The sequence below is a fragment of the Panthera leo genome, chromosome D1 (genome assembly GCF_018350215.1).
Source record: "Panthera leo isolate Ple1 chromosome D1, P.leo_Ple1_pat1.1, whole genome shotgun sequence".
Lineage (NCBI taxonomy): Eukaryota > Metazoa > Chordata > Mammalia > Carnivora > Felidae > Panthera > Panthera leo.
Genome location: NC_056688.1, coordinates 42,889,500 through 42,910,789, shown reverse-complemented (window position 1 = coordinate 42,910,789; position 21,290 = coordinate 42,889,500). Strand labels below are relative to the sequence as shown.

At 36.1% G+C, this 21,290-nt stretch overlaps 1 protein-coding gene across 1 annotated transcript; it reads right to left on the bottom strand.

Moving 5' to 3' along the window:
- Positions 1 to 478: 478 nt before the first annotated feature.
- On the bottom strand, positions 479 to 21,271 carry CHORDC1 (cysteine and histidine rich domain containing 1). Its single transcript, XM_042904734.1, has 11 exons — positions 21,092 to 21,271; positions 17,424 to 17,473; positions 14,334 to 14,390; positions 12,542 to 12,699; positions 9,782 to 9,885; positions 9,068 to 9,126; positions 5,218 to 5,288; positions 4,164 to 4,269; positions 2,124 to 2,243; positions 1,392 to 1,454; positions 479 to 698 (listed from the first exon to the last, which is right to left on the bottom strand). The coding sequence occupies exons 1-11, from the start codon at positions 21,153 to 21,155 to the stop codon at positions 552 to 554; spliced, it is 999 nt and encodes a 332-aa protein (XP_042760668.1). The 5' UTR covers positions 21,156 to 21,271; the 3' UTR covers positions 479 to 551.
- Between the last annotated feature and the right edge of the window lie 19 nt (positions 21,272 to 21,290).

Sequence of the window (21,290 nt, the reverse complement as noted above, 5' to 3'; positions counted from 1 at the left end):
CAATGTATATATGCCCTCTTTAACTAGTAAAACTACACTACCTCAGAATTAATCCTTCTAAAACAAGTAACCTTCCCGAGAAGGCAATGCAGAGCTTCATGTCTTCCTTAAAGATTTTCAAGTATTATAGGAACACAAACTCATGGAAAAAACTAATTAAAAATCGGATATTCCATCTTGGCTTTACTAATTATGGGATAATAGGAACAGATGTGAACCAAACAAATGTTCCGTTACACTTGTCTGCTAAACATAATATCATACCAAGAAATACTGAAACTGTGCTGTTTTCTAGCTTTTCAAGTACAGGACACAACTACAGTTCTATCAAGTGAGGAGAAACGAATAATCAACCTTAGGTAACTCAAAAAGATGGGAGGCACAAAATGATAACCTGACTTTGGCTTTTAAGAACCTACCGTTGACCCTGAAATGCCAGACTCAACAACAATGACGACAACGACAGCAACAACAAAGATTACAGCAGCAAGCCAACATTTTACCACATACTAAGAATTCTGAAATAGGCAATCATTTTTTCCCCCGTCAACTCATTCTGTTGAATCTTCTTTTTGTTCTTCCTGCTTTTTGGTTGCAGGCAGTTCAAGGCTTGCCCACTGCATAGGCTCAGCTTTTCTCATGGTGATCTCAATCTTTGTTGCAGTCATAGTTACATAACTTCGTGTTACATCAATCACCTGAGACAGAGCAGAGATAGCTGTGGTAAGCCTGGATGTTTTGTTTTTTTAATTTATTTTTTTAAATTTACATCCAAGTTAGTTAGCATATAGTGCAACAATGATTTCAGGAGTAGATTCCTTAGTGCCCCTTACCCATTTAGCCCATCCCTCGCCCCCACCCCCCCCGCAACCCCTCCAATAACTCTGTTTGTTCTCCCGTATTTAAGAGTCTCTTATGTTTTGTCCCCTTCCTTGTTTTTATATTATTTTTGCTTCCCTTCCCTTATGTTCATCTGTTTTGTATCTTAAAGTCCTCATATGAGTGAAGTCATATGATATTTGTCTTTCTCTGACTAATTTCACTTAGCATAATACCTTCTAGTTCCATACACGTAGCTGCAAATGGCAAGATTTCATTCCTTTTGATTGCCCAGTAATACTCCATGGTATATATATGTATATATACCATATCTTCTTTACTGGATGTGTTCTTTTTAAGTCTTAGAGGAAAGCAGTGGTCCTGTCTATGTTAACAATCAAAACTCCAAGCTTCTAAGGGCATTTATATACTTAGATTCAAACTTTTTAGTAAGAATGAATGGTAAGTTATACACCTACTTTACACCAACGATTTCCAAAGTACTGCCTTTTTACTGCACCAATGGGTATTTTAAAGTATTAAAAAAAAAATCTGGATTCCTTAATACTTACACCCCATAATTTCACATTTTGATGAAATTCTTTCTCTCCTTCAAATACAATATGCACATTTAACTGAAAAATAATAAAGTTAAATAACTGATCAAATCCAAGTTGAAGGAATAGGATTTAAAGCAATGATTATAAAAGTAACATACTGATATAAATCACTTTAAAAAAATTTTTTTAATGTTTATTTATTATTGAAGATAGAGACAGAGCATGAACATGGAAGGGGCAGAGAGAGGGGGGAGACACAGAATCTGAAGCAGGTTCCAGGCTCTGAGCTGTTAGCATGGAGCCTGACATGGGGATCAAACTCACAAACCGCAAGATCATGACCTGAGCCGAAGTCGGATGCTTAACCGACTGAGCCACCCAGGTGCCCCTTGATATAAATCAGTTAAGGTATTTAAGAAACTGCCAATATTGTTATTTTTTTCTTTAATTTGAGGAAACCATTCACAGAAAAGAAAAATTAACTTAAAGTTTCATATTGAAAACTAGGTACTATATGATAAATCTTGAAGTACTACAGTACTTTCAGAATGTTTCAGAACTAATTCTTTTACGCAGAAATTTTCATTTAAAATAGTTTCTGACAGTAATTTCAAACTATTTTTTCAAATGGAAAAGATTTAAAAAGTTTTAAAATCAACAATATATATAATGGATTTTATAATACATGAAAATAAAGAGTAATATATGAGACAATTTTTACTCAAAATTATTTCATATACTTACCAATGTACTATTTGCTACTACTTGGCTAAGTTCTGGAAGTGAATTTTTAGCATATACTGAAATGGTGACTTCACCTCCAGTCTGATGCCAGTCATGTCTACATGGAACGACTTTTTTCCCCTGTAATATAAGAAAAACCTTATGAATTTATTATGTGTCATACGACCTCTAAAAATGAGGAATCTGACCAAACAACTGAGAAAAAATAACTATGTGCAACTGAGCCCTTAGTGTTTTTAAGGGCAAGCAACTTCTAAAGTTCTCACCCAAAAGCTTAAACAATAAAATCTATCACAATACAAAGAATCTTTACAGTTTTACAGCTGGAGAACATGCTTATTCTTCCTTTTTTTTTTTTTTTTCTTTTGGAACCATAGCATTAACATACATTGAAAAAGACAACTTAAGAATTCCTACTAAACTTTATCCAAGTTTAACATTTCTGAAATCCACTAAGCAGTCATAAAAACGTTCTCCAAAGACTAAAATAAACCATTTGCTTAATGAAATAATCCAGACATCTTAACCTCATGCATAAAAGCCTTCCATTTATTTTCTATAAATTGGAATCTGACTACAAATTAGAATTTCCAATTTCTACAAGTGGAACTAATTGACTACTTACAACTATCCGCTACTTGTTTCAAATAATTATTTTCCTCCCATAATAACATGCAGAAAAAAGTGGGGATTTGTGAAAGTAATGTTTTGGTTATTATTATGGAAGTAACTATTACCTACCAGTAGAACACTGTGCTTTATCAATGACTATTTTAAAAAGAGACAAATTGTAATTTGTTTTATAAATGAGAGCAACATAGCCACATAATGCAGGAAACCGTGAGACACTACTGTCGAAAAAGTAGTATTTACGTTTTGGTACAATTATGCTAACTGAATTTAAAGTACTTATAGCACTTACATTTTGTGCCCTAAGCTAGAGCTTATACCAACTTAATACTTGATAACTGTATGCATGAAAAAATAACAAAAACATTATTTCATCAAGGGTTATATTATGAAAACTTCTACGTATAACAGAAAACATTTTATGTTTTCAAGCTAAAACTTTTAAAATTTAGGTCCTTGGGGAAAGTACAGAGAGACTTTACTAAGTCTTTCTGCTAATAAAATATCCCTGGAAGTTTTGTGGCAGACGAATCATTATAACCTGAAGGATATATTTACACTTCCAAAGCATATGTTATTAAAAATCAGAAACTACCAAAAAAAAAAAAAAAATCAGAAACTACAGAATATTCAAATGGAGAATGAATAAATCCCTAAAACAATGTGAAAATTTACAATTTTTTTGTAAGTTAAAGGACACATATAATGAAAAGGCTGATTGTGTTAGTGGGGTTGTTAGTGCCAATACAACATATAAAACTAATTTAATACATTATAAAATACATTACAGCAGCCAACACATACTTACTGAGCAATAAATTGTTTGCTTGCTTATAATTTAATGGGATTTAGACACTTAATTTGCACAACCTAAATCTTTTAATAAAGCTATCTAGGGAAGTAGGAACTAATGCTTTTTTTGTTGTTGTGATAAATTACCTTGTAGCAAGCAGAGGCATTCAAGACAATTCCAACAAGTTTGCCATCCTCCTCTTTGGCCACTAGATGGAGTGTTTTTGCATTGTAAATAGCTGAATGAAGTTTTAAGTGGCCAAAAGGGAATCAGAAGTCTAAGTGATCAGTAACTCAAATGAACTCAAAAGTGATTTTTGAAAAGCAAAAAGTGGGAGCAGGCTATGGAATTACAGAAACACATTCTTCAATTTTGGCAGGCTTTAAAATTTCACAAAAACTGGCACGCTTGTGTCATTGTACATAATGGCTACTTTGATCAAAGGGCGGTGCTCTGGGCGCTTGACTCAGATTAACTTTAATTTTCAGGAATATGAAATCTTTACTGTATGAGACAGAAAAACTTTCTTTTACATCTGAAGACAGAGTAATTTTTAATCTTTTTAAAATGACTCAGATGAATACACCCCAATGTGTTATTTTGAAAAGGCTACTTACAGCATCCTTCTTAGTCCACACGTGTTTCCCTGTTGTACAGCCCTCCTGGGCTAAGAATGTATTGAAATCTGAAGTTTTTCTTCTACAACAGCTCCAGTATTTCATCCTTTAAATTATCATAGAAAAACTTCAGAAATAAAATCTTACAGCTACTTAAGTCTAGAAGTAGTACAGCGACAGTGTGAATTTAAAAGATAAGTAAATGTGCAAGTTTAGTATTCTAACAAAGTGTTTAAGGTACTAAACAGTTAAAACTATCAGAAGAAAATCATTTTAAAACCAGAATGCCATTTATTGTAGCAATTTTGGAGGTCCTGACTAAAGATGCTTAAAACCACCAGAAAATTCCAAACCTGCTTTTCACTAATTGTTCACATTCCAGTTTCCTCATGGAGCTACCAAAAAGTGGTATAACCAAAGATTTTAAATCCCATTTTAATAAACCAGGAAAGTGAAAATATGCAAACAAACTAAAAACTAACATTTACACAACCTGTGATGGTCAGTCCTAAAGTAGGTGATACCCACTATTATTTACTTGAGACTAGAAAGATAAAAATTACAGTAAAGCTTTGGGTTTGAGTCTTGCAGAATATGGAAAAAGAGTGGAAGACTTTAACACAGTACTGCATGTCTATAAACTTCAGCATAATACAGAAGGGGAGCTAGCTCTCAATTGAGGACTATGGAAAGTGTGAGGTTTCTTGGATGCCACAATGCCGGTGTCTTTGTGGCACACAGCCAAAATTCTCAGAGTCCTGTAGTGCACAGAACAGTTCTTCAAACTAAACACTATTCAGCCCAAATAGAGTATCCCACTGAAAAGTAAGGAAATAAGGAAAAACATGAGGTTTGGATCACAATGGCCACTTACTGTAATATTGTTTCAGTTTTTTTATGTGTAAAAAGACAAAATCCACATTCTAGGTGACTCTAAAGATGTTGACAATGTAAATAAAAAACCTGATAATGCTGCACGGCAAATAATGCTTACAGGCATATTAACTTTTCTAACCTCTACCATAAAGTTTTAATTAGTCATGTATTAAGTTACCCTTCATGAAAAATAGGTACTCCAGAATGATATACACAGACTTCATCTAGACTCTGCAGACCTTGATATGTCTAAAAGAGAAAAAAGAAGAAGAAATTAGCTTCGTATCTCAACGTTATGTTTCATAAACATTTGTAGTATTGGTGACCTCTAAGGACTATGAAAATGCTCAAGAAATAACAATTACCTAGAACATTCATAAATTCACCCCAGGCCATTCCAATAAGGAATGGAAAATAATTCCTTTTTGGCTATAGTTAAGTTTTAGTTCCCTGTGAAAAAGGCAAATAAAAAGTAGGCAATGGGATACATTAAGATGCTCTCAGACTTTCAGGTATGAGGTCACATTCAAGCATATTCAGGTATTTAAGTTTATAGAACAATACTGAAACCAAGGAATTAGTATTCCCAACAGAAATATAGTTAAGGCATGATTTATGTGTATAGGAAACTCTGTGTGGACATTACGACTTAATAAGCAATTCTGGAAGGTCTAGGAGTTTTGCTGATTTCTTATCCCTAGGAAGGGTAAAATGAGCTGCAGACCTATAAATATATCCAGGGTTTGTCTGGAAGATCCGGGCCCCACTGCTGCTGTAGGTGAAGGCCCTACAGATGAATTCACAAAAAGTTATGTTAATAAAACACAGATGCAGCCAGTAGTATATTTTCTACGTTGGTATTTATAGCAACTACCTACAAGTACAGAAAATAAAATTCTGTATATTTACTTTTTGTAAATCCAAAGTACTGGGTTGACAAAATGCACATCTCCTAAAGATATTCCATAAGCACATAAAACAGTATGTTAGATTCTGAACTTACCACTATTGCCCCTTCTTTTCCTCCCCGCTACTCCCAACTCCTACTCTTCTTCCCACCTTATTTCATGGCACCATATCCAGTCTCCCAAAGCAGCAAAAAAAAAAAAACCCAAAAAACAAAAAACAAAAAAACCAAAAACCTCTCCTTCCATCCATGTTTTCTATCACAAAATCCTATCAATTTAGCTTGAAAATACCTATCAGTTTAATTTGCTAACCTTCCTCATGATCACCAGCAGATCTTAGACAATGAGACTACACTAACAGGTTCTAATTCATTTACTATCTAATTAAAACATGAATCACTCTCTTATCTACAGTCATCTACCTTATACCTTGCACAGTTATCAGTTCCAAGTGGTTTGTACATTTAAATGCGCCTCTACATATGAGGAAATATTCACGGCTTTAAAGTAAGTAGATTTCTTAAAAACAACGCAAAAAGTGCTAGTCAAAAATAATGGACAAATTGGATTTCATTAAAATTAAAAAGATTTTTTATCAAAAGCCATTATTAAGATCATGAAAATGTATAGTGTCCCTCTTCAACAAAGTACTTCTGAATGAAAAATAAAAAAGAATTCCTAACATCAGTAAGATGAAGCCAACTAACAGAAAGAAAAATAGGTATAAGATTTCAGACATTTCACAAAAGAGGATATCCAAGTGACCAATTAACAAACAAAAAGGAACTCAACATCATTATCGGGAAAGTGCAAATTAAAATCACAATGGGAACACTACACACTAACCAGAATAGCTAAAATACAAGACTGATATTAAAAAGCGTTCCTAAGATGTAGAACAAATGCAATCAGCTTCATATACTGCGGCAGGTATGGAAATACAACTATCTTGGAAAACTATGAGGAAATATCTGTCAAAACTGAACATATGCATACCCTATGATCAGGGAATTCCTTTTCTAGTCATATACCTAATAGAAATGTACACACATGTTCCAAAGTCAGGCACAAAAATGTTCATAGCAACATTAGTCAAAAAATGTAAAGGACAAAAGAAAGGGTAAGCTGAACGGCACATTCACACGACAGCGTATTTTAAAACAATGAAAATGAACAAACCACAGCTATATGCCAACAAAGAGAAGTCTAACATACATTTCATGAAGCAAAGGAAGACAGGCACAAGAGCACCTCGTCTGTAATTCTATTCACATTAGGCTCAAAAATAGGCAAAACTATACTGATAGAAAGATGTGGTTACTTTTGGGAGAAAATAATAGCTGGGAAAAGATATACTGAGGGGCTCGCTTTTGTGAAAATCCCTCAAGCTATAAACTTACTTACTTTTTAATGTTATTTTTTCAGTGAAAAAGATCGAAAGTTTCTTTAATGGCCTCTGTAACCTACAGTAAGATCTCACTTGTGGGCATGGTAAAACTGTAAATGCCCTTAAAGTTCTGGCCTCTCTGTCTCTCTTTTAACCTCAACACACCAACAAATTTTGTACCATGATTATTAACTGTTTATTGTTTCCTGAAACTGCCATCACCTCTGCTTGAGACACACTTTCCCTTTTGTCCATTTACAGGACTGGCACTCATTCTTCAAAATTCAACTGAGATGTTTCTCTCTCATCTTACTGCAGTACCCTACCACTTCCACTGTCTCTCCCCCACCCCAGTACTCACTCTTTTTTATCTACTACTTCTACCCTACATATATGTCAATACATTTCCATTTCCATCCCTAAATAAGCAAGGTGATCTCCAACTTAACATGAGGGAAAATTACAAACCTGCTCCCCTAATCATGTTTTCTCCTTCTTGGTTAATGGTGTCACCAGTCACCTAGCTGCTGGAGCTCGAGGTCCCCCTCACTTAAAGCTCATTAGCAATTCCTGCTAATACTTTGAAATAGTATTCATTCTGCGTGATTTGTCATGAGCCAGGCAGGCACTGTTCTAAGCATTCAAGATACAGCAAAGAACAACAACAAAATTCTTTTCTCATAAACCTTACATGAGAGGAGAAGGGAAGGGAAGGGAAAGTCAGCTGGGATAGATCAGAAGTAAAAGACATATGCAAAAAAAGTAGCATGTTATAAGGTCATTAGTGCCCTGGAGACAAAAGGGCAGTGAGAGTGGAGATGTTGGAGGGCACATAATTTTACATAGAGGGGTGGGGAAAATTCTCACTGGGATGTTTGAGTACATCCCATATTTAACTACTTCTGAAAAATACTCTCCACTCCCACTGCCTGGTCTTCTATAAATGCATCCTAGCTGGTTTTCCTTCTGCCAATTCCCCTATTACGCCAATATATTTGCCACGTATCAGCCAAAGAGATCTTTTTAAAATTCCTCCTTAAAATAGACAATGGCTTCCCATTATGCTTAAAAAGAAAAGAAGAAAAAAGCCCAAACCCATCATTATGCCCTAAAATAACTGCCATAATCTTGCCTACCTCGCTTACTCCTACCTTTCACACCACTAAGTCCCACTGACCTTTCTCATAATTCCTTGAACAGCCAAGCTTTAAAAGCTCTACATATACTGCTCCCATATCAATTTCAAGGTTTATATAACTCACCTGCTACATTATTTAGATTTCTGAGTTAGTGTCACTTCCAAAAGGATTTTCCTAATAGCCTTATTTAATACCTTTACTTGCCTTGTCCACTGTATTTTCTTCATATCTACCTAAATTCATATTTAATTACCTACATGTTACCCTTCTCCCTAAATTACAGTATAACCTCCACAACAGGAGAAATTTTTGCTTCACTTAATACTGTATTTCTAGCCCCTAAAACAATGTCTGGCACACATTTACTGTGCTCAGTAAATGCTGACTGCATCAGAATGACTTATTCCCATGAGTCTATCAGATATGGTGTTTGTCAGAGACAGAGTCTCTTATTCGTGTTCACAGCCCTAGCCCAAGCACACTGACCAACACATAACAGGCACCCGAAAGTTTGTTCAATCAGTAAACTGCACTCTCTTCTTTGAAAATTAAAATTTTTCTTTCACGACCCAACACAAATTTTACAATATATACCTTTGAACACCCTCCATTTTTACATGAGGTCCCAATCTTAATTTCATCACTGTCCTCTTCTAAAACAAAGAAAAGAAAATCAAATTAGAAACATTAAGATAGATACTTTGGCGTTATTCTTAAGTAACCTCTTTCATAAAATAAGTATTTGAAAAAATAATCTAAATTTAAAAAACACTTATTTTAAGACAATTTTAAGTTATTTTCTAGGTGACCTTTCAGGTAATTATATTTAAAAAACTAAGAAGAAATCAACTATTGTGATTACGCTTTGCCTATGTCCCCAAATAATACATGACACGCTTCTATCCTATACTGCAATACAACATCCAACATCTTGACCTCGTGAAAGGGAAATCATGAAAAAGGTACTACTTTCCCCCGTGGTATGGAGTGTAGGTCAGAAAAAATTGAATATACTTTATATCATGCCCAATGAAACATGTACAATTATAAAATAAATTTAACTGTTAAAAAAGTGATGAATCATGGAAGAAACAAATTTTTAATTAAATTTTTCATTTTAATACAGACATTATGGAATAAACCAATTCATTCTGAGGTATTACTGGTATTTAGAAAGCAAAATAAATTCTTTACTACAATATGTTACCTTTTCTTTCATATTTATACTCAGTGAACTACACTGTCTCTTTTATCTTTTAGATAACTGGTTAATTGTACAGAAAAAAAAATTATAAAATAAAATCTTACCTTTTTTATTTTCTTCATTCCCTGATGACAGTTTAAGTTTATCAAGTGCTTGTTTTAGGGAGGCAGATATTTTTAATTCCAAGTTTGTCATTGGTTCATCTGGGCTGGAGAATTTTTAAACTTTATTACCATTAGTGATGTACCAAAACATTTTTTTTTTGTTTTTTTTTACTAAAAATAAATACACTAAGAGCCTATTTATAAAAAGAAGCCAAATGCCTCATGAATCAGGGTTTTCACATTAAATACTATTTTACAAATAACTGCCATAGTGTACCTACACTTCTAAATTTTAACAGGAAAGTTGATATTAAAATATTAAGTCTCAAATAATCATGCTATTGCCAACACAGTAAATTATTAATCAGTATCCCTAATGGGAAGGAAATAAAGACTAGGATTCCAAGTTTGCCAAGAAGGGATCATGAAGTACTTTTACATGCCACACCTAAGCAAAATGTTGGGCATAAGCCTAACAGGCAATAAATATGTACTAAGTGAATCCATATTCCTACCAGTGGAGATAATTCACTTAGTGTGGACACTGGTATATACATCTATATGTTCATATACAATTCTAGTAGGATTAAAAATCAATACAGTGCCCCTTCATAACGATTAAGTGTTGTATGTACAATTTAAGGCCATTCAATAAGTATTAAGAATATTTACAAAAACAACAAAAATAGAAATGCTAGGTTATGCATTCCACATCCTTATTGAAAACAACTATTATAAGTAAGATGTAGAAGTATTACCAAAGTATGTAAAATCCTGTATTCTCATAATTTCTACAATATCACCAAATGAATTTAGGACAAAATACTTAATTTCTCTTACTTAAGTAAATTAGTAGTCCATTATTTAAAGAAAATATTAACTCATACTGTCAATTACAGTAGACACTACTGTGATACTTAAGAATGAGTCATGCCAAAATTGTCTTTTTCTCATAATTTTTTTCAACTGGCAAATCAGTCAGCCAGGCATTTGATAAACTCTCTCATGATTATGAATAAGGTGAAGATGGAATAATAATAATTCTAAGTAGTTTGGTTAAATGAATAATTGTCACAAAGTCTCTCAGTCTTATCTTGGTCCAGTATTATTCAATATGCTATAAATTTCTACATAAATTTACCTAAATTAAATGTAAGATCAGGAAAAAAAAAATATGAAAAACATTAAATCCATGGTGTGAATAAAAATATCAACTGGAGGGGCGCCTGGGTGGCTCAGTCGGTTGAGCGTCTGACTTCAGCCCGGGTCACGATCTCGCGGTCCGTGAGTTCGAGCCCCGCGTCGGGCTCTGGGCTGATGGCTCAGAGCCTGGAGCCTGCTTCCGATTCTGTGTCTCCCTCTCTCTCTGCCCCTCCCCCATTCATGCTCTCTCTGTCTCAAAAATAAATAAACGTTAAAAAAAAAAAAAAAAAAAAAAAAAAAAAAAAAAATTAAAAAATATCAACTGGAGCCATATTTGAGGCCACAGAATCATGTTTTTTGAGTCTCATATTTTGGTTCTAAAACAACACTCAAGTGCAACATTAAGAAGGCCTGCTGTAACAGCACTAGCCAACACACGTGTGTGAGCGTGTACAACTGAGTTTAGCTGACGAGGTGACTACGAAGGACTTGTGTAATCTGCAAAACGAGCAAGAGGTATTTTAAAAGTACTTTAACAGATCTGCATCTAAATCAAATAAATAAAAAGTTTGTAAGTAATAATATTATCAGTTTTCAGGCATCTGAAAATAGGAGTGACTAGGCTTGCTCTAAGCAACAAAGCATGGACAAATTAAAGAGACAGGATTTGGCTCAATATTAAGAAAGAATACACAATAACAAAATGGAATGCTTTACAATAATAAAAGTAAATTCCTCTTTCTAGAATTATTTGAAAGGAAACTAAATATCCTTCTGTCAAGAATGTCCTAGATGCTCTTCAAGAAAACAGCACAAGAATGGATAGGAAGGCCTCTAGGTTCTTTTTCAACCCAAAGTGATTCCCAGACAACAATTTCTTTATAGAATTTCTCCATACTACAGTGAAAAGGCCATGTTAAGTCACAAGAAAGATGTGTGGCTCTTCTGCTCTGGACAAAATTATGACGACACAGTGAACACATATGCGATGGAAATTTACTGTGTACATGTCCTCAAGGTAAAGGGGAATAAAAATGAAAAGTATACTTAAGGGAGCATCAAACAGATCTACACAAGAGCTATAAATGATATTATATAAAATCATAAAATACCAGGATCAAATGCTATTATTATTATTATTATTTTTTTAATATATGAAATTTACTGTCAAATTGGTTTCCGTACAACACCCAGTGCTCATCCCAAAAGGTGTCCTCCTCAATACCCATCACCCACCCTGCCCTCCCTCCCACTCCCCATCAACCCTCAGTTTGTTCTCAGTTTTTAACAGTCTCTTATGCTTTGGCTCTCTCCCACTCTAACCTCCCCCCCCCCCCCCCCCCCCCCCCCCGCCATGGGTTTCTGTTACGTTTCTCAGGATCCACATAAGAGTGAAACCATATGGTATCTGTCTTTCTCTGTATGGCTTACTTCACTTAGCATCACACTCTCCAGTTCCATCCACGTTGCTACAAAAGGCCGTATTTCATTTTTTCTCATTGCCACGTAGTATTCCATTGTGTATATAAACCACAATTTCTTTATCCATTCATCAGTTGATGGACATCAAACGCTATTATTTAATTGTGACAAAAATTACAACTGTATAAAGTTTACCTTGGCCTTTTTATTGCTTCTACTGGTTTAGGGGCTTGAATGATGTGCTCCTGAAACTTAGGCTTCAATTCAGAAAGTTCTTTCTTCTCAGTAGTCTTGACTTCAGGTTTGACTGGCTCAGGTGGTTTCTCACTATTATGCCTACCTTTCGTACAGCCCTGTTAGTGACAGATGAGAGTTAGCTTATCATGGGTTTCATATGCCCTGACAAATTAGTTTTCAATTCTTTATTAATAAAATCTCTTGTATGCTTTCTCCACTTTCATTACACAGACTTATTTTAAGAAACTAAAACTAGAACTCCAAATTTGCAATTATTACATCTGAATGCATTTTTTATTAACTTGTTTTTTTATTTTATTTTTTAATTGCTTTATTTATTTTTTTTTAATTTACATCCAAATAAGTTAGCATAAAGTGCAACAATGATTTCAGAAGTAGATTCCTTAGTGCCCCTTATCCATTTAGCCCATCCCCCCTCTCACTACCCCTCCCGTAACCCTCAGTTTGTTCTCCATATTTAGGACTCTCTTCTCTTTTGTCCCCCTCCCTGTTTTTATATTATTTTTGTTTCCCTTCCCGTATGTTCATCTGTTTCATCTCTTAAAGTCCTCATATGAGTGAAGTCATATGATTTTTGTCTTTCTCTAATTTCACTTAGCATCATACCCTCCAGTTCCATCCATGTAGTTGCAAATGGCAAGATTTCATTCTTTTTGATTGCTGAGTAATACTCCATTGTATATATATACCACATCATCTTTATCCATTCATCCGTCGATGGACATTTGGGCTCTTTCCATACTTTGGCCATTGATGATAGTGCTGCTATAAACATGGGGGTGCATGTGTCCCTTTGAAACAGCACACCTGTATCCCTTGGATAAATGCCTAGTAGTGCAATTGCTGGGTCGTAGGGTAGCTCTATTTTTAATTTTTTGAGGAACCTCCATACTGTTTTCCAGAGTGGCTGCACCAGCTTGCATTCCCACCAACAATGCGAAAGCAATCCTCTTTCTCCACATCCTCACCAACGTCTATTGTTGCCTGAGTTGTTAATGTACATCTGAATGCATTTTAAAAGAAGCCTTTGAATTATGCTTCATGATTATCTATTTATAGTATATACATAGCATAAACTTGTTTTTCTACTTACTACCCATGCAACCTTGAGCAAGTTAATCTTTTTAAACCTCAGTTTCCTCACTAGTAAAATGGAGATTATGCCACTTAAGATATTTTTTGAGAGGATTAAGTAAAACAATAGAGTATTTGTCAAGTCTGGCATGTGGTAAATTGTCAACAAATGCTAGTGACCTTTTTGACATTCCATGGAGTCATACATGCATTGTAACATCCTTAAAAATCATACAGAACTTCAATGGCATGTCATTTCATTAACAGCTTTTGTTTTCTTTCTTAAGGGCATACAAAATAAATGGCACATCTTGGTGCATGTTAGATTTGATAATAATATATTGTTCCTCACTAAAAATGCCTTAAATTGTTACCTACCACTTCTATATTAAGGTACTTTAAAGACCACTAACACCAAGGACAAACCTAAATTGACATGTGGGTAATTAGTATCTTGAAACTTTTATTTCTGAAACAGACGAATTCCTTATTTTAAAGGCTATCAAGGGAGGTGAGTTCCACTTTAAAAGAAAGATTTTATCTGCAAGTTAACAGACTACTCAATAGGTGTCCAAAAATCAGACTCTTCAAATGTGGAGCTTCACATTGTATGTACGTTCTCAGGAGATAATCTAGGAAAAAAATGAATACTTACTGCAATGCTTAAAAAATCAGAAAAATCAGTTGTTCTTCTCTTACAGCAAGACCAACCCTATGAAACATGAGAAAAAAAACTTAAAATTGAATTTGCACAGAACCACAACCCACTAAAAGGGTCTACTTGTACTTATCTCCTTGAATCTCACAGTGACTGGCACATAGATAGATTTCACAGTTGTAAAGTGTTATACATGATTTATCTAATCAAGTGAAACGATTTTTAGTCTTTGATTTAAAAAAAACCCTAATTAACCAATGTTAGAGGTGATTTGTGTTTTGAATGATCACAAAAGGAAACACCTTAAAATAGGGAAACAAAAACTGCTTCTGGTTTCAAGACTAGTAACTGAATTTTAGAACAGAAACACTTTATAATTTCTAAAAACATCATATATTTTAAAGGATCTGGAGAGTAAGTGAGGTGCTTTACTTTAAAAATCTGGTAAGTTAGAGATGATTATCACAATTCAGCTTCTAAAGAACTCACTAGCTGTTTCCCAACAATAAGCAGTCTATTTTCAGAACACCACAGATTGATTAGCATAGCAGCCTAAGAATTGTTAGGTCTTTGAAGGTTAAATGATCTTTTCAGTGACAAGCATAAATACACAGAAATTCTAATGCCGTGTGTGATTTCTAAACAAAATACTAAGTGGCTTACCAAAAAATGGCTTTAAGCTGTCATCCGTAATTCCAAAGTAGTACAGAGAATAAGAAAATAAAAATGCAGCAGTTTCAAAACGTGGGATGTTTCAAATTATACTAAGGGCTAGGATTTGCACATACCCATTTGGGCCTCACTGCTTTTCTCAAGATAATGTATGAAGAATTTGGTAGTGATTTTTTCCACACTATGCACTTACAAGATTTTTTTTTTTTAAAGTTTATTTATTTGAGAGAAAGAGAGTGAGCACACATGTGCGAGCAGAGGAGGGGCAGAGGAGGAGACAGACAGACACAGAATATCCCAAGTAGCTTCTGTGCTGCAGGCTGCACGCATGGGCCTCGATCCCACAAACAGATCTTGACCAGAGCCAAAATCAAGGGATGGATGCTTAACTGACTGAGCCACCCAGGCACCCCCAAAATTATTTTAAAGAAAATGTTAAATATGCTATAATTCAAATTTTCCTTTATTTTGAAATTATCTTTTACTCTGAATTGAAATATAGATGAAAACCTACTATAATGCTGAAATATAGAATTTAATTACTATTGATAATATAGTCTTCAGAAAAGTCATTCTACACGACAAAAAGCTTTATTGTCTTGCACAAAGACTTACAGCAGATATTCTGGGGAGACCAGGATACATACATGAAATAGACAAGCTGTTCCCAAATATCAATCTGGGATCTATCACAGTCCCCAGTAAAAAAAAAATGAAGGGTAAATTTAAGTATGTAAGTATAAGGTTGTTTCTTAAGACAAATTGTCTCTTTTCTTTGTCTATGCCACTTCTAATTTGAATATTAAAATGTTCTTTCTAACTTCTTATTTGCCAATAAACCGGCAACAGTAGACATTACACTGGTTTATGTATTTGTGCTGTGAAATCCAATAGTCTTTGGATTTCAGGTCTTCAAGAAATGTTTATAGAGCTCTTATGAACAGTAGGATTGAGAAGGAGAGAAACAAAATTACTTCAAAGTGAGATCATTAAGATTAATTCAACAGGGAGATTAACAGCTGGGTAGTAAAAAAAAGAACAGCAAAGTTGAGAGGCTATTTCTGGAATAAGAGTTCACTTTAAAAACTGGTTTGCAGGAGCAAATGACACACATAAATGGAAATATTTTGTAGAAGCCATTGGCACAAAGATGACATTTAAGGACACAAACGAATGAACTAAATGAGAGAAAATAGGAAGCCCAAAACAGAAGTGAAGTAGGTCTATAGTTAGGAAATAGAAAAATATAGCAGAAGAAAGAGAAAAACATACAGTAAGAAAAAGTAACACAGAATAAACGGCAGTCCAGTAAACATATAAAATACCCCCACTCCTCTGCAAAAGTATTTCCACAGAAGCACAGTTTCCATCCCCAAAGAGTTTCAAAGAGGCCAAAAAGACGTAAGAAGGAAGACTCAGGTCTCAACTTGCCCTATTCTGTTTTCCTCTCTTAGAACTAACCAGAGTGACATAAACTTGCTACATATTTATTTACACTCGGCTATCTAACAGTTAAATACCAAAAGTGTCCACCTACTCCCTGGAAGGTATAATTAGAAATTCAGGCGCGTGGGTGGCTCAGTCAGTCAAGCGTGGGAGTCTTGACTTAGGCTCAGGTCATGATCTCACAGTTCCTGGGCTGGAGCCACGTCCGGCTCTGCACTGGGAGTGCGGAGCCTGCTTGGGATGCTCTGCCTGCCCCTCCCCCACTTGTGTTCTCGCTCTACTCGCTCTCTCTACCCTCCAAATAAATAAGCTTCAAAAAATTCAAAAGGCATCAACAATATTTAAACACGTAAGACTGTTTATGTTCCTAAAAACAAAAGTACACCAACACCTAAAACCACGGCAGCCACACTGCAACATTTTCTTTTGAGATACACGTTATCTATGGAGATAAATGTACCATGTTAACATAAATTTTAAAAAATCAATAAACCCACCAAGAAAAACCTGATCAAACAACATCCTATTATCTAATTCTCCAGAACATCAAGAAAGTACAGGTGGAAAACAGTTGATAGCTGTCTGTCTTGCAACTGGCACCCTTTACTGCTAAGAATCTTCCCTCAAATTCAGAGCTGCTCTTTATTAGACAGCAGCTGCCCAACAGACTGAGAAACTAAGATTCAGTACAACTGCTTTCACTTCCCCTCAAAATTGAAAAGTGAAGAAATGAAGGGTATAGAAAATGAGAGCTGGGATGAAAAGAACCTAATTTTATACTTGGGAAAGACTTTAAGACCACCACCTACTGTCTCTGCCTTTAGACTTGCTTAAAGCACCCCAAAATGGTCATTAAGAAAGCAAAAAGTCACAAGCTGAGCTGAGGAAAAAAGATGAGAAAATAGTTAGTATTACACCTCAAAATTTAATATACAAATATGAAGACACTGAAATATACCAAGTTCTTACCTTTAAGGCATCATGGAAGACTGGAACACCTGGGTGGTATGTGCAAGCATCTGGTCAAAAACAAAGAAAGAAAGGAAAAAAAATAACTTTATAATGAAGAAGAATCATTATTTTCTTCAGGTGTTAACATTTTAATCATTTTTCCAAATGCAGGTAATACATTACTTTTCCTTAAAAATTCACAAAATGCTCAAGTTAGATGCATGGCACACAGTGCTTACTATAATATTGTATTAAAACAGTAACAGTTCAGGGCGCCTGGGTGGTGGCTCAGTCGGTTAAGCATCAAACTTCAGCTCAGGTCACACACACAGTTCCTGGGTTTGAGATCCACCAGGCTCTGTGCTGACAGGTGGGAGCCCGGAGCTTGCTTCAGATTCTGTGTGTGAGTGTCTCTCTTTCTGTCCCTCTCTGGCTCATGCTCGGTCTCCCTCAGTTTCTCAAAAATAAATAAACGTTAAACAATTTTTTTTTAAACAGTAATAGTTAAAATTCTATTTCAAGAGTATGATAGTTATAGATAAAAAGTTGCACTACAGACTAGTGCAACTATAACAAACTGTATTCTATTCCTTTAATCTTTGTAGTTAAATTTGTTTAATACCAAAACTTCAAGCTCCAAGATTTTGACAGTCCTCTTCCAATTCTATTTACAAAAACACTATCAAACTTAAGTGTGCTTATGTGCACTGATCCATAAAGACTGAAGAGATTCTCTAAAAAGATATTTTGGAAGGACAAGTTCAAAATTTTAAAAACTGAAGCAATATCTGATTGCTAATTTAACTTTCCTAGACAGGTGTCAATATCTAGATACAAACTTCATTTAAAAAAGTTTTAAGTTCTACAGTCTATTTTCAGGGTTGTCACTGACTGTTATTCTGTATTTCCCTCCCCTCCCCATTACACCATCAATTTCTACTAACTCTTTCATGAAAATGGGCTTACTATATATGGCAATATACTGTATTACATTAAAAAGTCAGATAATAATAATAAACAATTATTTCCTGACTAGACACAACCATGAGTTTAGAAAAAAACAGGTCAGCTCCACACCTGTGCAATTTTCTTATAAGGCTACTTTGCCCCCACCTTTCCTTGTCTGCTTAGCTTTCAATTGCCCACAGCCTCTGATTCCTGGTGTTGCCTTAAAGTGATTAATTCCTGGTACTTACAGAAATCCTCCTACCCCCTACAGTAATAGCCAATATAGTTTATTAATTACGGGTAGTAGTGGAATTAAGGGCTGAAAAAGGAGATTCAAAGTAGAAATGAATAAGCAGAGGGATATGAAGTTACGAACAGAAGCAAAGAGAGAACAGAGTATTTTCAAATACCAAACATATAGATGGAGGCATAAAATGCATACCGTATAACACATTAAGAGGCATTAATCATAATAATGGTCAGTTTGGGCAGAATGGTAGCAGGTGTGAGTCAGGTCTTAACCATACACCTAGTAGGAACACAATTTGAAAATCACTGCTTTCAAATGTAAATTAACAAGCAGATGGTCATTGGCCTCTCTAGCCTTTATCAGGTTTACCAGTTTTGCTCAAAGTTAAATTTCATGGGTAAAAAACAACATAGTAGCAGTTCAGAGTTAAGGAAATGAAAGTATTGGGTCTTGGGTCTGACCAATGCTCAAATTCTGGTTCTGCCCTTTAGCAGCCAGTTCAGTTTACATACATGGCTTAAGTAAAAAAACTGTGAAGTGGTGCTTTGTACAGAGTAAGTGTTTAATATGTGAAAGACACTGTGCCTCCTTTAAACATTAAGTTAGCTTGTGTTTCAAACTAAAGCCTTGTACCAGCTTAGAAGGCTTTTTATTTTTGTCAGTACAAAGGTCAAACCTCTCCCATTCTATAAAACTTTCTCCTAATCAACTCCACAGTTTGCTATTTATTAGCTCTTATCTTCTACTTCCTATCTCCATTTTCTTAACTTTCCACTCAAATCAAGCAACTTACTTGGTCTCTAAGCCCCATTTTGCTAAAGCAGCTAAATTTTCAGCAACCTTATTGGCGCTTCCTGATGAATTTAGTACTGGTGACCACACAATGCTTGAGTGTCTACTCTGATTTTCCCACTCCCCTCCACTCCCATCTCCTTTTTAGGCATTATACCATTACACACACACACACACACACACACACACACACACACAAAATGTGACTTCCAAAAAATGGCTTTATCTCCCCCTTAATTTCAGGCTCGTATATAACATTCTATAAATATATATACTTATTTGGGAACATTATAGTCGCACTCAACAAAGTATCAGTCTTTCCTCTTCATTTAATATTAAAGTAGAATGTGTAGATACTAAGATAATTTACTTTTTATGCATGCTGCCAACAGCAACTGATTTTAAAACCTCTTTTTCCTCGATTTTGTCATCCACTGAAATCTCACAATTTTCTCTTTGAGTAACATATTAATATCATAAAAACGCTGGGGCTCCTGGGTGGCTCAGTCGGTTGAGCATCCAACTTAGGTTCAAGTCATGATCGTTCATTCGTGGCTTCGAGCCCCGCGTAGAGCTCTATGCTGACAGCTCAGAGCCTAGAGCCTGGAGCCTGCTTTGGATTCTTGTCTGCCTGTCTGCACCTTGTCCGCTCACGTGCTCTCAAAAAATCAAACGTTACACATTTTTTTAAAAAAATCATGAAATTGTCATGACAGTAACATGAGTATTACACCAAGACTGAAAGACTAGATTCTAACTTCATCCATAGAATCCTGCCAAGAGTTTTATTTTAAAATATGTCACCAATTCACGTGTGCACCAAGTAAGTGCTTCAGACATCTCAGAGGTGGAAAAGAGTGTCAAAGGCCTCGATTTTAATTCCCTTCATAATGCAGGAACCATGCTGCTACCATGTTGAACCCGGTTTCTCTATTAAATAGGTCTAATAATACATACTTCACAGGGGTGTCCTGAAGATTAAATGAGATGATGATATAAATGACAGACCAACATCTGGGGTACAGAAAGCATGCAATTACCGCTAGTTCAATTTGACAAAGTGGTGTCACTTCCCACAATAGTCAAGAAACCAACTCACTTTATCCCAATCGCCACTCAAAATTCAAATTCATGGGCTGTTCACCTAGTCCAGCCACTAACTTTCACTTTACATCCTTAACTGTACACCTAGGAACAACCACTTTATGCCAACACTTGGCAGAAATAAACTCCGGAAAAATATACTAATACGGTGAGCTGAACTAAATAAAATAACTCGCCCACAACCCAACCCTCCCACCCATCTCTGGCACGCACACACACACGCCAACCGCTAAGCGAGCTCTGTAGCACCGGGTTAACTTTGGCTTCCCCAAAGACACGGGTGGGGGTGGGGGCGGGGGGATAAAGATGTTCCAAACTGCACGCGAATCCGCGAGCGAGCGGACCACCGGGAGACACGTGGGTGCCGGGAACGTGGGTCCGTGGGTCCGCGTGGCTGCAGGGAGAGGGTCGGATGCCGTCGCCGAGCGGCCCCGCGCACAGGCAGTAGGGCTAAGAGGGCGGCCCGAAGGGACCCGGACGGGGGCAGCGCGGCAACGGCTCGCGGGCGGACCCCGGGGTCGCCCTTGGGCCAAGGGCGTCCCCCCGGGTGAGGTGGACACGGGAGGGAAGGCCGGCGGCGCGTTCCTCTTACCGTCGGAGTTGGTCTCGGGGTCGAAGCGCTGACCGCAGCCCCGGTTGTAGCACAGCAGGGCCATTTTCTTTCCCCACCGTTACGGGTCGGATTCAAACACAGACACGAGCAAGAGGATGCGCTTACAACCCCACTGGCGCAACGACCGGTCTGACGGCTGGGGCGGCTGCCGGCTTCCGGAAACGGCCGGTTCCGCTTC

What these genes read in the sequence shown, in the direction of transcription:
- CHORDC1 (XM_042904734.1), bottom strand. Translation starts at nt 21,155, where the DNA reads ATGGCCCTGCTGTGCTACAACCGGGGCTGCGGTCAGCGCTTCGACCCC. An exon ending in CCCCGAGACCAACTCCGACG is followed by an intron (nt 17,474 to 21,091) that starts GTAAGAGGAACG and finishes GTTTTTGACCAG; the next exon opens with ATGCTTGCACATACCACCCA. An exon ending in AAAATGGAGGGTGTTCAAAG is followed by an intron (nt 5,289 to 9,067) that starts GTATATATTGTA and finishes TTTCTCTTTTAG; the next exon opens with ACATATCAAGGTCTGCAGAG.